We start from the raw sequence: 17,476 nt of genomic DNA, 5'->3' as shown, positions 1-17,476 counted from the left end.
AGAATGTGCAGACTCCGCACAGACAGTTACCCAAGCCGGGAATTGAACCTAGGACCCTGGAGCTGTGAAGCAACAGTGCTAACCACTGGGCTACCGTGCCGCACATTAGAAGTAATATCTAATAGGCTAAGTCTTGAGAAAGTTGTCCTTTTACTAACGTGCCGATTGGGGGGTTGTTAATGTGTATAAAATGCTACTTCTCCAATCCTATCCCTTTAGGTGTTTCCAGTAATAAATGAAGCATACAACTTGCATCACATCATATTACCTTGCTGTCAAATCAGCAGTGTCTCTTTTCGATCATCAGTTGCTGCCAGATCTGGATTCCTTGGCACCAGCTATGGGGATAGGATTTGTAAGTGTAGAAGCTCAGCCATGCTAATATTGAATGTCAAGCAGACATGCTGGATCGGTCTGCTCTACTCTGTTCCTATTTCTTGCCCCACATCCCCAATATCTTAGCTGATGAGGGAACATTTCCCAATGCACCAGTCTTCAATTCTATTTAATGTAGTACAAAATAAATAACTTTGTGCCATGTCTGTAGGTAAAAAGAGCAACTGATGGGGCATCACAAACATTTAAATTAAGAGAAGGAGTCGGCCACTCAGCCCCTCGAGCCAACTCCACCATTTAATAAGATCATGACTGATCAGATTGTAACCTTAACTCCACATTCCTGCCTGTTCCCCAAAACCTTTCACCCTGTCTACCTCTGCCTTAAGAATGTTCAAAGATGCTACTTCCACCGCCTTGTGAGGAAGAGAGTTCCAAAGACTCAAGATCCTCTGAGAGAAAAAGATTCTCCTCATCTCTGTCTTAAATGAGCAACCCCTTATTTTGAATAAGTGACTCCTAGTACTAGATTCTCCCACAAGAGGAAACACCCTCTCCACATCCCCCCTATGAAGACCCCTCAGGATCTTATATGTTTCAATCAAGTCGCCTTGTTCTCTTCTAAACGCCAATGAATGGGAATCTAACCTCTTCAACCTTTCCTTGTAAGATAACCTGACCATTCCTGGTATTAGTCTAGTAAACTTTCTTTGAACTGTTTCTAACACATATACATCCTTTCTTAAATAATGAGACCAATACTGTACATAGCACTTCAGGTGTGGTCTCACTTATGCCCTGTATAACTGAAGCATAACTTCCCTACTTTTTCCATCAATTTTCCTCGCAATGAACAACATCATTCTATTAACTTTCCTAATAATTTGCTGTACCTCCATTTAGGTACGAACATATATACAAATTAGGAATAGAAGTAGAGGCCACTTGACCCTTCGAGCTTGCTCATGACTGATCTGATTGTAACCTCAACTCCACCTTTCTACCGACCTCCCAACCTTTTGCAATTCAAGCACTAGGACATCCAGATCACTCTGCATCTTAGAGCTGTGCAATATCTCACCATTTAGACATGGACAATTTCATATTTTCCCCTATTTTTCCATTTGCAGGATCTTTGCCTACTCATTTAACCTATCTATATCCCTTTGTAGGCGTCTTATGTCCTCTTCACAAGTTACTTTCTTACCTACCTTTGCATTATCAGCAAATTTAGCTGCCAAAGTTTTGATCCCTCCACCCAAGTTATTGATATAAATTGGAAAAACATGAAGTCCCAGCACTGATTCCTGCGGCAGACCATTCGTTCCATCCTGCCGACCAGAAAATGACCTATTTATGCCTACTCCCTGTGTCCTGTTAGTTAGCCAATCTTCTATCCATATCATTATCTTATCCAATGCCTACTGGAAATCTAAGTACAGTACATCCACAAGTTTCCCTTTATCCACAGCACATGTTATTTCCTCAAAAAACTCCAATAAATTGGTTAAACATTATTTCCCTTTCGAACCACGTCGAGGTAACATAACCAGGAGGTGCAGAAGCAAACTAGTTTCCACAAACTGCCCCTCATGGCTTTCATTGCCTCCAATCAGAGTCAGTGCTGCTTCTCATTGACCACACCAGATATGTGAAATAAAATTCATCCACCTCCATCTATCCATGATAAACAATGCAGCTCAGGTCTTTCCGACCTAAAGTCTCTCCCCTCAGCCCAAATCAGTACACTAGAGCAACACCTGTCAGACTCATTTCAGCCCAAGATCCTGGTTCAAATATTCAGTCAAATTCCTCTTGGGTGACCACGTCGAGGAGTGCCTTTGCTCAGTCTGCAAGCATGACCCCGAATTTCCTATCGCTTGCCATTTCAATTCACCCTTCTTGCTCTCATTCCCACATGTCCATCCTTGGCCTGCTGCAACATTCCAGTGAGTCTCAACCCAAACTGGAGGAACAGCACCTCATCTTCCGATTAAGCACTTTACATTCTTCTGGACTTAACACTGAGTTCAACAACTTCAGACTATGTACTCTCTACTCCATCTTTTTTTATCCCAGGCATCGCCCCCACCCCTTTAGCCTTGAGAGATAACTTCCAAACCCATCCCAGCTGGCTCCCTTCTCTTTGCCACGCCAGCGCAAATCTTCCAATATCATTTTAAAGTAATTACATTCAGTCTTCCTAGTATCCCAAACAGATTTCCAGCAGTAAGACCCACTTCAGTGACTCCTTGGTCCTCAAATCTCCACAAGTCTCATCTCTCTGAACAAAGAGCCAATTTCCCAAGAATCCCATTTGGTGGCTCACACAAAACAATCTTTACCGTTGCTTTACACTGCAGCAGACCTTTCTTCTTCACTCTGGGTACGTGTTGTTTCCATGCCTGTGTGTCTCCATGCCCAGAACACCAGCTACCCCCCTTTTGTGCCAAGGTGTGAAGATGTCAATAGGTTTTCATTCCAAATCAACTGGGCCTGTTTCCAAATTGTGTTTAGTATGATCGCCAGCCCCCAGATCAGGAGACTCGATTCAATCTTAAATTAAAACAACCATTTGAAAACATAACCAACCATCTTGTAAAGTTCACCATTTATAAAATATTATTCAGGAATGGCATAACCAGAATATTACAGTGGTTGTGACTAGATATGTATTCAGTTTGAGAACTATGGCTTCACTCATAAAATGCTTCCTACATCCCAATACACTATGTTGTAATGTTCTACAGGACCACCATTCTTGGGATGAAAATGCTCTGTTCCATATATTTCAATCAGTTTGCTATGTCTTAGGGGAGGGAAATGGAAGGAATAGGAAAGATTGTCCCAGCAAGCTTACAAACCAGACACGTCTGCTTCCAGTGCCATTGGCCTGCCCCAGAAAGCCATAACAAGATGGATAACAATCCTGCTCTACTGGATAGCACTAATATGATGTTTGGAATTTAAGTATTGCTGAAAAAAAGAGGCATGTCAAAGCTTTTTGTCTTGCACTCATCAGGACATCTCAGAACAATACCAAGATAAGGAGAAAACACCAATTTATACTGTATGAGAAGAGAAGGCTATATAGCAAGAGAATACAGGATAATCTTTTCCCAGTATTTTTGCAAGTGTTCAGATGAGTACAAAATGAAAGATTTCAACATTCTCTTTTTCTCAGCAAAGCTCAAGTTCTGTATCACCAAACAACTAAATGGAATTTTAGTATCCCTCAGTTTACCCATGTTCCATCAATATGTCACACGTGTTCATTTTCATTCCTTTATTGTTTGAATCTGAAACATTTCTCTGCCTGACACTGCCACACAGGAAGTAAGTAAGCTTGCAACCCAGACAGCACAGGAGAAGGACTCAACTGTGCCAACCATACTACGAAAACACCACCAGAATCATCCACGCCAGCGACCGTTTTCAGACCTTGAGCAAGTGGCCTGGTTATTTGATCGCCCTGAGCCTGAAGGGAAGTGTAAACTAGACAGTGAAGATGAAACAGAGGAAATATCTTTACCGCCTCATAAACGTTGCAGCTCGGATGAATTATTGTTGGAAGAGGCAAGAACCAGACGGAGAAGGTTGGTTGAAGAGCTTGAGAACAGCAGAACAAGGCATGGCAGGACCAACGCTCCGGTTCGCAATGAAGTAAGATAACCCAACAAGCCGTCTGAAGTATTGTGAGCTGCTGCCTTTTATGGCCCTTCAGCCTTCTTCTTGTAGCTGTGTGTCTTGGGTGCTTCACTTCACAAGCTGTCTTTTCAATCATTACCGTTCTGTATTACCTTCACATCTTGGGTGACCCAGCAGTCCCGATTGGCTGGGTCACCTTGGTATATCCTCGTCTTTCTAAGGCTCTTCGGAGTTTCATTGGATTTCAAAGTAGGATAGAAGATTGGAGATAAGTAACAGGAGATGACATCAAGAGGATGTGCAAACAGTGCACGGCTCTCAAAAGGATTCCATTTAAATTAGCCAATTTAGCGACTGGCTATTTGACTTAGAGAAAATGAGGGCAGTTCTCCTGTTGTTGACTTCCAATGAAACCCCAGGCTTGAGATCTTCATCGTTGTCCTTTCCATTAGCAAACTGAATACTGTGTTGATGTCGTTTTAGCACAAGATGTAAATAGGTATAACTCATTATGGGGGTATGAATTTTCCTGGTTGCTATTTATTGCGATTGCTTCTTTTTTCTTTCTGGAAATTTCCTCCTATTTGTAATTCCTCGCGAAAATGTGAGTACGTTTTTCAGAAAGTGTTTAAAGCCTGACTTTAAACATCAAACAGAGGAAATTTTCACAAAGATATTTGCATTGTCACTACACATAGCAACTAGAGTAATCCTGATTTGAACCTCCATTTTAGAAAATTATTTCATCTTTGTTTTACCCAACTACCTTACCCACAGAGCATAAAGAGCAGATCTCCGTAGTGTCTCCAGTTCATAACTCATCTTTCAATGATGGTGCAAGCCAAAACAAATTCAGTGTGCTCCTCCTGTGCTTACATGTTGCAAGTTTACTCCTAATGAGATTTTCTTTAACTATTGACACGTTATGCCTTTTCTCTTCAGGTTTTGTTCCATTTCTTGGCTTTCACTCTAACTGCTTCTCTTTGTTTGGGACACGGGTTCTCAAAATATTTCTAGTTACAAAAGATGTTTGATACCGGAACAGGAGTGCAAAATGTAAATCTTACAGACCTGGGAGCGTCGTCCTGTTTTTAATCTTTCAGAATAACTAAACAAACGTTCTATAAAACCCTTCAAAATAGTCGTTCATTGACCATTGGAACATTGTGAACTTTGCTGTATTTATAAAGCAAAATAATCTTTGTTACAATATTAAGTTTGCATTGCTTTGATCAACGAGTTTATTTTTTGTTCTGTTATTTGCACATCGCAAGCATGTTTAATGAGTAAACTGTGTTTGGCTTCTGTCTGCTGAGGAGTCAGGCATGGCTGATGGACAGAGACGTTGTGCACAACTGTACTATTGCATTGGCTGCTTAGATAATACACCTGAATGCTTCATCCTTTCCCTAGGTCAGAAGGAGATATTCCTTTCTATCACCTCTCTCTGCTACCTTCAAAGACATTCCCCTGAGGTTTCTTACATTGTCCCAGAGCACACCAACAGGACTCGACTGTATAGGGTATAAACGGTGGATAGCAACTCCTGGTATGTAATCCAAGTTTATTTCACATTGTTTGAATTTGAACAAGTAAATAATACACCCATTGATCAGAGGAGGGGAATGATTGTTGAAAAATGTCTTTTCAGTCTAGCCTATGACAAACCTCTTTGGGAATGATCACAATTTTGAACTATTATTGGCATTTTTAAGTTATTTGTTATGCATTGGAGGTAATATTTTTTATGATGTGGAGATGCCAGCATTGGACTGAGGTGAGCACAGTAAGAAGTCTTCCAACACCAGGTGAAAGTCCAACAGGTTTGTTTCGAATCACTAGCTTTCGGACCACAACTCTTTCACCTGAGGAAGGAGCTGTGCTCCGAAAGCTAGTGATTCGAAACAAACCTGTTGGACTTTAACCTGGTGTTATAAGACTTCTTACTGTGCTCACCTCAGTTCAATGCCGTAAGACTTCTTACTGTAATATTTTTTATGACACATTTAAAAGGAACCGGATCCATGGATACCTCACTGGATCAGAAGATTTGACCTCATTTTTATGACTCACAACTCTTGACTAAGAGCTGGCCCCTTTCCTCAACACAGTTAAACTCATCTTAGTCCTTGTGGATCTTGTTTCAAGCCAGTGAGTGACAAAATTCAACTTACCAAAAAATGTTGATTAATTTCTAGTCTAAAGTCAGACCAATTTTTCTCGTGATTGTTTGCAATTATTTTCCCAAACCAAGTTATGATAAATCAAAGATTATTAGTTGGAGCACAAGGACTTGTAACGGCTTCAGGAAGAAGCGGACTTACAATGAAACACACCGTGCCGAGGCATTGATCCTCAACCAATGGGGGCCCTGTGCCAGTTGATGTCTGTGGGCTGAGCAGGCCATAGCCAGGCAGCCGTTCCAGCAGCGAGGTGAGGTTGTTGAGGTGAGGTGCGAAGCGTCGCAGGGGTCAGGCAAATTGGTGGAAAAAGTCATGAAACGGGGAGGCGGTGAGCCAGCAGCGAGGCAAGGTCGTCAAGCTGATGTCCGAGGCATCACCGGGGCTGGGCGAATTTATGAAAACGCCACAACAGAGGTGCTCAATGAGCCAGCCAGCCGGTCGGGGCTTGGGGTAGAGGTCATCAAGCAGTGATGGGAGCAGAGGTGACTCAACTCCCAGGGCTGAGGGCCAAAAAAGCTTGCTCTTTCCTAAAATCCATACTCATTGAAATCAAGAAAGATCAGTTAATATGAAGCGACATTATCAATCTGGCAGTCAAAAACGCAGAAAATTGAAAGCGAGGCAAGAGGACGAAGCGAGCAAAAAGGCAGTTGTCATTTTACTTTAAAAAGTTTGTAGTATTGAACAGTGCACTAACTGCTCATTCATCCTCATACACCAAAGTATGGGTGAATTATCTGATGATGACTTAAACTTGCCGATTTGTGGAGAAACCACATCACCTGAAAAAGTTGAAGAAAGTGTTGTCATAATATACACCAGTATATCATGGTGCAGACACACACTGATGGACACACAGTGGGACCAATCAACATACACAACACCGCAGCCAATCTCCAGTGAGAGCACACGCACTATAAAGACAGGGGGCATCAGAGTTCCCGCTCATTCGAGTAGTAGCTAGCTAGGAGCACAGAGCACACAGCCTGCAACACAGACATTCACCATGTGCTGAGTGCATCAACTGGTTAGGACAAGGCAAAGATCTTCAGTTAAAGCTAGTATCGTATTTACCCACAGTTCAAGTATGTTTAAATAGTTAACCTTTTAATAAAATAGTGTTGCACTACTTCAAGTGTTGGTGACCTGTATGTGATCCAGAACACCCAACACATCATGATACCAGGTGTGGTTGCATACTAGCACTTCTTAGAGCTACCTGCAAGTGATCTGCCTTCCGCCAGCATTCCATCATCCTACAACATGGACAACATCAGCCCGCCGCCGCCACTCCGCAGCGCCGGCAACCTCGGGGCCAACTGGAAGATTTTCAAACAACGCTTCCAGCTCTTCCTCAAAGCCACGGACAGGGAGGGCGCCTCGGACACCAGAAAGATTGTTCTTCTCCTCTCCACAGCCGGGAACCATGCCATCCACATTTTCAACTCTCTCACCTTTGCAGATAACGAAGACAAGACGAAGTTCAAGACGGTTCTCCTCAAATTTGACACTCACTGCAGCGTAGAGGTGAATGAAAGTTTCAAACGCTACGTTTTCCAGCAGTGTTTGTAGGGTAAGGACGAACCTTTCCAATCCTTTCTAACACACCTCCGCATCCTTGCGCAATCTTGCAGCTACGGGCCCACCTCCAACTCCATGATACGCGACCAGATCGTTTTCGGTGTTCAGTCAGACCCCCTACGTCAGCAGCTCCTCAAAGTAAAGCAACTCACCCTAGCGACCGCCATCGAGACCTGTGTCCTACATGAAAATGCCACCAGTCGGTAATCCCATATACAAGCGGCTGAAATGGCACGGCAAGTTCCCCACAAGGCGGAACGGGTCTAAATGAATGAGCACCTCCAGGGTCTCAGCCTGGATGAGGGCGGCCATTTCGCGCGCTTTTCGCAGACTCCCGCACTTGTACGCACCAAACGAGGGGACGGTGACATGGAGGAACGTAATGCGCAGGCGCGCACCACGCATGACCGCACCACGCATGTGCGGTGGCACAGCGAACATGCTGACGTCACATTGTGCGGCAACTGTGGCTCCGCCCATTTAAAGCGGCAATGCCCCGCAAAATCTCGACAATGCCTACGATGTGGAAGACTTGGCCACTATGCTGCCTGCTGTCGAGCAGCTCAGCCTTCCACTTCATATCGCTTCAGCCAGCCTCGCAGGAATGTTCGGGCAATTCAACCCACGGTCACCGAGTCCGATTCTGACCTCCCACACAGCAGTGACACCGAGGACCCGAAGGCGCCTTTTCGAGTCAGTGTCGTAATGAAAAACAGGCTGTCCCCGAAGCAAAGACACCAGCCGCTGTCGGTATACAGCATCGATCCAGACGATGAGTGGTGTGCCACCCTGACGGTCAACCAGAATTCGTCGCCCACCTCAGAGACTTAATTTGTGAACTTTGTGCACTAATGGACTCTCTGATCTGTTCTGTTCTTCCGTTTAATTGTTCAAGTGGTTTCTATATAGTATTCATTTTGTTATTTGTGTGACACACTGTTTTTTCTGCACCAGGCACCTTCCCATGTAAATAACTTAGTTTTATGTACATAGTCCTGTAAATATTTCGCACACACGTAGTCAGGAACATTCACCACACACTATGTATTGTCACGCAGGCACAATTTTTTATATAAAAGGGGGGATGTCATAATATACACAAGTATATCATGGTGCAGACACACACTGATGGACACACAGTGGGACCAATCAACGTACACAACACCGCAGCCAATCACCAGTGAGAGCACACGCACTATAAAGACAGGGAGCATCAGAGTTCCCGCTCATTCAAGTAGCAGCCAGCTAGGAGCACAGAGCTCACAGCCTGCAACACAGACATTCACCATGTGCTGAGTGCATCAACTGGTTAGGACAAGGCAAAGGTCTTTAGTTAAAGCTGGTATCGTATTTACCCACAGTTCAAGTATGTTTAAATAGTTAACCTCTTAATAAAATAGTGCTGCACTACTTCAAGTGTTGGTGACCTGTATGTGATCCAGAACACCCAACACATCAGGCGTGGAATCTGAAATGGCAACGGGTTACAAGCTATTTCTTCTGTTGAAATGAGGGAAGGAATCTACCCTGAGGACATTGCCTAATGTCAAAAATCTGTTCCAATCCTTATGATACAATATTTTGTTCTAAGTAAACCAGAAAATGTAGGTAATGTGGAGAAAGAGTGTTGATTTTAGAGGTCTAAAGCAGGTTAGAAATCTTCAAAAGTCCCATTTTCTGAGGGTGAAGAGAAGTGGAATGACGGAAATTAGAAATTGGCTGACTTTTCTGGAAACTTCTAGGGCAGTTTGCTGTTATGTTTGTGATGCACTATCAATTACGGGACGAGAGTAGAGAGTAATCGAGGCTTTATTACGCAGAGATGTCGTGCCTCCCGCAGCTGCTGCCGAAATAGCTGCAGCTCGGAGAGCCCACACATTTATACTCCGCCTACCTGACAGAGCTAGCAGGCAGGGATCTATCCCCGTACCTGTAGTACAGGGGCCTTACCGTAATACCCTCGTATGCAGTATATACAATACAACAGTGGTGACTACCACATTCACCCCCTGTTAAAAAAGAGTCCAGCGGGGGTGGTGGAAAATTATTTACATACAGGTTGTTTGAAATTTAAGAAAGATGTTACAAATATAGATGATCGGGCGCCTTGATCCGTCGTTGCGAGCGCCGCAGTTCTGGGGGCGATTCAGGCATCGGTTCGGTCGTGGGGACCCAGCTGGTGCCAGGTCCCTGAGGGAGACTGTGTCTTGGTGGCTGTCGGGGTATGCTACGTCGGCATACTGCGGGTTTGCGTGGGGTAGAGGTACCCTCTCAACCAACGGGTCCGCCTTGTGGAGCCGCATGTGCTTACAGAGGAGAACAGGTCCTGGAGCTGCCAGCCGTGTTGGGAGCGAAACCCCGGAGGTGGACTTCCTAGGGAAGGCAAGGAGACGTTCATGGGGGGGTTTCATTTGTCGCAGTGCAAAGGAGCGACCGAATGGAGTGAAGGGCGTCGGGGAGGACCTCCTGCCAGGGGAGGCCGGGAGGTTTCTGTACCGTAGGGCCAGCTAGACGGCCTTCCAGACTGTCCCATTATGCAGCTCCACCTGCCCGTTTCCCCGGGGGTTGTAGCTGGTTAGCCTGCTCGAGGTAATGCCCCTGTTGAGCAGGTGGCGCAGCTCCTCGCTCATAAATGCGGATCCCCGGTCGCTTTGGACGTAGGCGGGGAAACCGAGCAGAGCGAAGATGGTGTTGAGGGCTTTGATGACGGTGGCAGACATCATATCGGGGCATGGGATGGCGAAGGGGAATCTTGAATATTCATTGACCACATTAAGAAAGTACATGTTGCGGTCAGTGGAGGGGAGGGGCCCCTTGAAGTCCATGCTGAAGAGTTCAAAGGGGTGGGAGGCCTTCACCGGGCGCGTATGGTCTGGCCGGTAGAAGTGCAGTTTACACTCCGCGCAGACCTGGCAGTCTCTGGTGATTGCCCTGACTTCCTCGATGGTGTAGGGCAGATTGCGGGCCTTAATGAAGTGATAAAAGCGGGTGACCCCTGGGTGACAGAGATTGTCGTGCAATGTCCGGAGTAGGTTCGCTTGTGCGCTGGCACATGTACCTCAGGATAGGGCATCGGGGGGCTCGTTGAGCTTACCGGGGCGATACAAAACCTTGTAATTGTAGGCGGAGAGCTCAAGCCTCCACCTCAAGATCTTATCATTTTTGATCTTACCCCGCTGTGTGTTGTTAAACATGAAGGCAACTGACCGTTGGTCAGTGAGGAGAGTGAATATCCTGCCGGCAAGGTAATGCCTCCAATGCCGCACAGCTTCAACGATAGTTTAGGCCTCCTTTTCGACAGAGGAGTGCCGAATTTCGGAGGCATGAAGGGTGCGGGAAAAGAATGCCATGGGCCTGTCTGCCTGGTTGAGGGTGGCGGCCAGAGCAACATCTGATGCATCGCTCTCGATTTGGAAGGGGAGCATCTCGTCGACCGCGTGCATCGCAGCCTTGGCGATGTCGGCCTTGATACGGTTGAAGGCCTGGTGAGCCTCAGCCGTCAGGGGAAATACTGTGGAGTGGATGAGTGGGCGGGCCTTGTTTGCATAGTTAGCGACCCACTGGGCGTAGTATGAGGGTCTTGCAGCAGTGGGGAAGTGGGAGTTCCATGAGGGGGCGCGTGCGATCAGGATCGGGCCCTAGAACTCCGTTCTGGACCACATAGCCGAGGATGGCTAATTGGTCCGTGCTGAACACGCACTTCTCCTTGTTGTAGGTTAGGTTGAGGAGTTGTGCGGTGTGGAGAAATTTGGAAAGGTTAGCGTCGTGGTCCTGCTGGTCGTGGCCGCAGATGGTGACGTTATCCAGGTACGGGAAAGTGGCCCGCAATCCGTACCAGTCAACCATTCGGTCCAACTCCCGTTGGAAGACCGAGACCCCGTTAGTGACGCTGAAGGGAACCCTAAGGAAGTGGTAAAGGCGGCCGTCCGCTTCAAACGCTGTGTACGGGCGGTCCGCCTTGCGAATGGGGAGCTGGTGGTAGACAGATTTCAGGTCCACTGTCGAGAAGACCCGGCACTGTCCAATCTGATTGACCATATCAGATATGCGTGGGAGAGGGTACGCATCGAGCTGCGTGTACCGATTGATGGTCTGACTGTAGTCAACGACCATCCTGTTTTTCTCCCCAGTGTTCACCACTACCACTTGGGCTCTCCAGGGGCCATTGCTGTCCTCGGTAATACCTTCCCGCAGCAGCCGCTGGACCTCAGACCTGAGGAAGGTCCTGTCCTGGGCACTGCACCATCTGCACCTGGTGGCGACAGGTTTGCAATCCGGGGTGAGGTTCGCAAACAGGGAAGGCGGGTCGACCTTAAGGGTCGTGAGACCACATACAGTAAGGGGTGGTAGGGGCCCGCCAAATTTCAGGGTTAGGCTCTGGAGGTTGCACTGGAAGTCCAGGCCGAGTAGCAAGGCTGCACAGAGCTTGGGGAGGACGTAGTGCCGGAAGCCGCTGAACTCTACGCCCTGGATGGTGAGGGCGGTGGTGCAGTACCCCCGGATCACCACGGAGTGGGATCCGGAGGCCAGGGAGGTTCTCTGGTTGATGGGATGTACCGTGAGGGAGCAGCGCCTTACCGTATCGGGGTGAATGACGCTCTCAGTGCTCCCGGAGTCCAGAAAGCAGGATATCTTGTGCCCGTCGACCTTCACTGTCGTCGCCGCGGTCGCGAGGTTGTGCGGTTGGGACTGGTCGATCGTGATGGAGGACAGACGTGGCTGAGTAGCGGCAGTTGCAGGCGATGAGTGGCCCAATGAGGTGCCCGACGAGCAGGGGTCCTGAGGCGGGGAAGATGGCGGCGCCCACGGGCCGCACGTGTCCTGAGGCAGGCAGGATGGCGGCGTCCACTGGCCTCACTGGCCTCACGTGCTGTGAGACGAGCAAGATGGCAAGCAAGATTGCGGCGCCCACGGGCCGCACGTGTCCTGAGGCAGGCAAGATGGCAGTGCCCATGGATAGCACGTGTTGTGAGGCGAGCAAGATGGCGAGCAAGATGGTGGTGCCCACGGGCCGCACGTGGTCTGAGGCGAGGAAGATGGCGGCGCACGCGGGTCGCACATGGGGGGTGCCGGGACAATAGCGGTGACCGAGTGGGCCTGGCACACAGCAGCGAACGGGCCTTTCTTCCCGCAGGCCTTGCAGAGCGCATTCCGTGCCGGGAAGTGCTGTCGGGGGTGTTTTGAGTGTCAGCAGAAGTAGCACTTGGGTCCCCTGGGGGTGGTTGGCTGCCGCGCGGCGCAGGCCTGGGGTTGGCTGGGGGAGGTCACTGATGGGGTCCATGGTGGGGTATTCGCTGGTGGGGTCCACGATGCCCAGGAGGGGTGGGCCGTGCGGTCGGGGGCATACGCCTGTATATTGCGTGAGGCGACTGTGAGTGAGAACACTAGTTTCTTGGTCGCCGCGAGGTCGCGGGTAGCCCATTCTAAGAGGCGCTGGCGGATGTAGGCCGACCCTAGGCCCGTAACGAACACGTCTCTAAGTAGCAGGTCAGAATGTTCAGCGGCTGAAACGGCCTGGCAATCACAGTCTCTCACCAGGACGTGCAGGGCACGCCAGAAATCTTCCACAGACTCACCGGGGAGTTGATGCCGCGTGGACAGGAGGTGCCTGGTGTAGATTTTATTAGTCTGCTGAGTGTAGTTCTCCTTCAGTAGCGCCATGGCCTCAGCGTAGGTCGGTGCGTCAAGGATGAGGGGGAAGATATCAGAGCTCAGCCTCGTGTAAAGGATCTGGAGCTTCTGTGCCTCTGAGGGTGGGTCTGTCGCAGAGCCAATGTAGGCTTCAAAGCAAGCTAGCCAATGTGCGAAGGCCGACTTGGCATTGTCTGCTTGAGGGTGCAGCTGCAGGCTTGATGCGGAGATCCATCGTTGTAATATCGCTGCTTAATAAATTGATGCACTATCAATTACGACGAGATGAGAGTAGAGTGTAATCAAGACTTTATTATGCAGAGATGTGGAGCTTCCCGCAGCTGCCGAAATGGCTGCAGCTCGGAGAGCCCACACATTTATACTCTGCCTACTGGGTGGAGCCAGCAGGCAGGGATCTACCCCCGTACCTGTTGTACAGGGGCCTTACCATAATACCCTCATATGCAGTACATACAATACAACAGTGGTGACTACCCCAGTTTGAAAGTCTCTACAGGACAAAGACTGGAATCCTGCAGACAGTGCCACTGCATTTGGACTTGGACTCACAGGAATGAGATGGCGCGACCTGGATTTCGCTCTCGTTGAGCAAAATCCAAATCAGCATATTTAAATGAGCCATTCGGCTCTTTTAAATATTCTTGCGCCGCATTCTCCCAGGGCTCGGGAACTAACGGCCTCACCAGTGAAGCCTCGACCGGGTGCCATTTGTACTGGTCTACACAAACATGGACCAGGCATAAAGGTATCGGGGGGGGGGGGGGGTTCTCAGTTCAATAGAGACCATGGGTGGTTGGGAACAGGGGAGGATGGCCCCCTGGCTCTCCCTCTGGCACCTCGGCACCTTGACACTGCCACCCTGGCATTGCCAATATGCCTGTGTGGCACTGCCAGTCTGGAAGGAGCACTTACAGGGTGCATGGGTGGCAGTGCCTGGGTGCCAGGGTGATACTGCCAAGAGTTTGAGCCTGAGGGCGGCCATGCCCATAAAAGTGGGGTTGAGGGGATGTATGAAAGGTGGTGGTGGGGGGTGGGTGAAGGGCAGGCCCAATAAATGTTGGTTGGGTGAAGGATGGGCTTGAAAGGGGGGATGGAGAGACCTGAAAAGGGAGGGGGCCCTCAGTGAGCCCATAGTATGGTGTCCTCAGTTTGAGGGATGTGGGGTAATGCTCATGTGTGCAGGTGGTGCTATTATCCGTGCATGTATGGTGTGGGGGTCCCTCAAGCTCACTTAGAGATAAGCGCACACTTTAAAAATGGCGCGCCGATCTCTAAGGAGCCGATCTCGCTGGCGAGTTCAGCTCCCAGTGTTGAAATAATTTCGAAGTGTGTGCTTGACTGGGGATAAACTCCCCAAGGCCCCCAAAAATGACTAAGTATGGTTGAATAACGGTGTGGTTTTCACCCAAAAAGCCGACGAGAAACACCCCGCCAAACCCGCCCAAAATGGCACTGAGAAATTGTTTGGGTGAATCCAGCCCGAACATTCAGGCAGCATAATTTCAATGGCACTTTCACTTTCACCGAACAACATGATTCCTGGTGCAGCCACAGGATTCAATTTACATCTTGTTATTTGGGGAGCCAGCTGTGAGGGATTCATCAGAGTGCCCGAGAAACATCGTCATGACAACATCAGGGAGGAACGTGAACTCAGTGAGGGGAAAGATTGTGTTGCAGGTATTGGTGTGAGGCCAGTACGTTCTGTAATGGGACAGAAGAACCAAGTTATACCTCTGGCCCTGCATTACCAATTTGCCAGGGAGTCCAGCATCCACATATAGAAGTCCACTACAAGCTGTGAATAAGTAATTTATTTGGTATAAAAGCTCAGGAGGCCTGAGAAGCTAAGTTAAACGGCATTTAATAAACCAACACAAGTAAAGGCCGCAACACTGTTTATAGTCCAACGGTCCCAACCGGGCCTGCTGATCCCGATGGTCCCAGTCCGGGCCGGCTCTCATTAGGCGGATTTACGAGCCCCAGCTGGGTGGGCCTCTGCCCACTAACGGGGAAGCTCATATTCCATGAGTCCCATGGGGAGGTCAATTGGTGTACCCCCATTGGTATCGTGAGAGCTATTATATCTCCCCCCCCCCCCCCCCCCAGAAAAATAGGTCCGAAGGTTTTCCTGCAACAGATTGTAGAGGGGAGGGTCTCCTTCGTCGTTTCTCCCATGGCTGTGCTTCTAGTAGCTGTGGGGCTGGGTTTGGGGGGAATGTATTGTGTTGGGGAGCGCATTTTTCGCGCAGTACACAGAAGGGGACCTGTCAGGAGTTTGTCTCTGATTGCAACATCCTTCGAGAGCACTGAGGACTCTGTATCCATTTCTGATGCCGAATTGTCTTGCCTCCTGCTTCCCAGGCATCAGTCCCTGATGGGGAATGCTTCTTGGCTAAAGGACGACAGAAAGGGTGGTCAAGGTACAGATTCCACTGGGGCAGGATCCCTGCCCTTGAGGGGTTCACTTGCTTTTGCACGGTCTGCACTCAAATCCTGACCATGTATGAAACTGGCCCCGTTCTCTCCACCCTGATCCCTGGGATTCACTGGCTGCTGCCCCCAAAATTGCGAACATGAACATCGTCTCCTGGTTAAAATCCTCTGTCACAGGTTTGGTGATCGTGATATTTCTTCTGGAGGTTGCGCTTTCTGTCTAACCTCCCGCCAAGTCTCAGGAACTCTAAACTCAGGCGGGTCCAGAGACATGGCCCATCAGTAATTCAGCCGGCGCTACCCCATTGCGATATAATAATCTATATTGTCACAAGTAGGTGCAATGAAGTTACTGTGAAAAGCCCCTAGTCGCCACACTCCGGCACCTGTTCAAGTACACAGGGAGAATTCAGAATGTCCAAATGGCCTAACAGCATGTCTTTTGGGAATTGTGGGAGGAAACCGGAGCAACCGGAGGAAACCCACGCAGACGTGGGGAGAACGTGCAAACTCCACACAGACAGTGACCCAAGCCGGGAATCAAATCTAGGACCCTGGAGCTGTGAAGTAACAGTGCTACCCACTGTGCTATTGTGCTGCCGCGTCATTCGGTAATTGAATAAAACCCTCGCCAACTTCAGTTCAATGGACCTGCAGTCTGTTTCTTCATGCCCGGTTTAAATGTTTGGACTGGCAACTCAGCTAGATCTTTAGAGGATGGGTGATATGAGACGGTTCGAATGTTTTTCACCCCATTGGTGCTCATAAACACCTGTAATTCCTTGCTGGTAAAGGGAGTGCCATTGTCCATGACAAGCAGCACTGGGATCCCATGGGTGCTGAAGGATTGGCAAACTTATCCACGGTGATTTGTGAGAAAGTGTATGCCCATCCGCTTGGAGTGAGCATCTATAAGGAGCAGAAACATTGAACAGCTTGGCAGAGTTGACATGCAGGCGCCCCAAGAATGTTCTGCCATCCCAAGGGGTGGAGAGAGGCTGACAGAGGGAGATTCTGGTGTTCTTAGCAAGCTGTACACTGCTGCACCATTCGCTCGATGTTGCCGTCGGGCGATGGCCACCAAACGTAACTCCTTATGAACACCTTCATCTTTGAAATACCCGGGTGTCCACAATGCAAATCTTGCAAGATTGTGCACTGGCCCGGCCATGGAATGGCCACCCGGGCTCCCCAAAGGAGAATGGCGTCCTCCAAACTCAGTTCCTGCTGTTTTGCCAGATAGACCCACATTTCCTCTGGAGATTTTCTTTGTAGCCCACCATGTAGGACAACATGGTGCAGTTTCACCAATGTTTGGTCCCTTTGCTCCATAAAATTCAATGTTGATATGACTTTGTCCGCTACTGGCAGGGACGGGGGTCTTACAGGTAGTGGTATTCCGCTGAGGGCATCCACATATGCGATCTGTGCTCCTGGACGATGTTCAAATGTGTACTCATATGTTGCCAACAGCAGTGCCCATCGTTGGATGAAATAAGACCCACACATGTACTGATTAAATTTCTTTCCTGCAAATATCACAGCCAGTCCGTCATTCTCAATTTGCACATAGTGGCATTCTGCGTCGGCCAGGGTTCTGGACACATAAACAATCAATCGTCTCAACACATCGTCCCACC

The 17,476-nt window shown here is 48.6% G+C and overlaps 1 protein-coding gene across 6 annotated transcripts in view; it reads left to right on the top strand.

The window, feature by feature from the left end:
- LOC140389974 (rho guanine nucleotide exchange factor 4-like) overlaps positions 1-17,476 on the top strand; it is a 636,618-nt gene that overhangs the window by 389,099 nt on the left and 230,043 nt on the right. For 5 of the 6 annotated variants that reach the window (XM_072474699.1, XM_072474698.1, XM_072474697.1 and 2 more), the window contains 2 exons: positions 3,670-3,999; positions 5,398-5,533. In XM_072474699.1, coding sequence (XP_072330800.1) covers positions 3,670-3,999; positions 5,398-5,533 — 466 coding nt within the window. The remainder of the gene's footprint in view (positions 1-3,669; positions 4,000-5,397; positions 5,534-17,476) is intronic. The other variant, XM_072474703.1, reaches the window with a different exon arrangement.

The sequence above is a fragment of the Scyliorhinus torazame genome, chromosome 14, assembly GCF_047496885.1.
Source record: "Scyliorhinus torazame isolate Kashiwa2021f chromosome 14, sScyTor2.1, whole genome shotgun sequence".
Lineage (NCBI taxonomy): Eukaryota > Metazoa > Chordata > Chondrichthyes > Carcharhiniformes > Scyliorhinidae > Scyliorhinus > Scyliorhinus torazame.
This window is presented reverse-complemented; position numbering and strand designations above follow the sequence as displayed.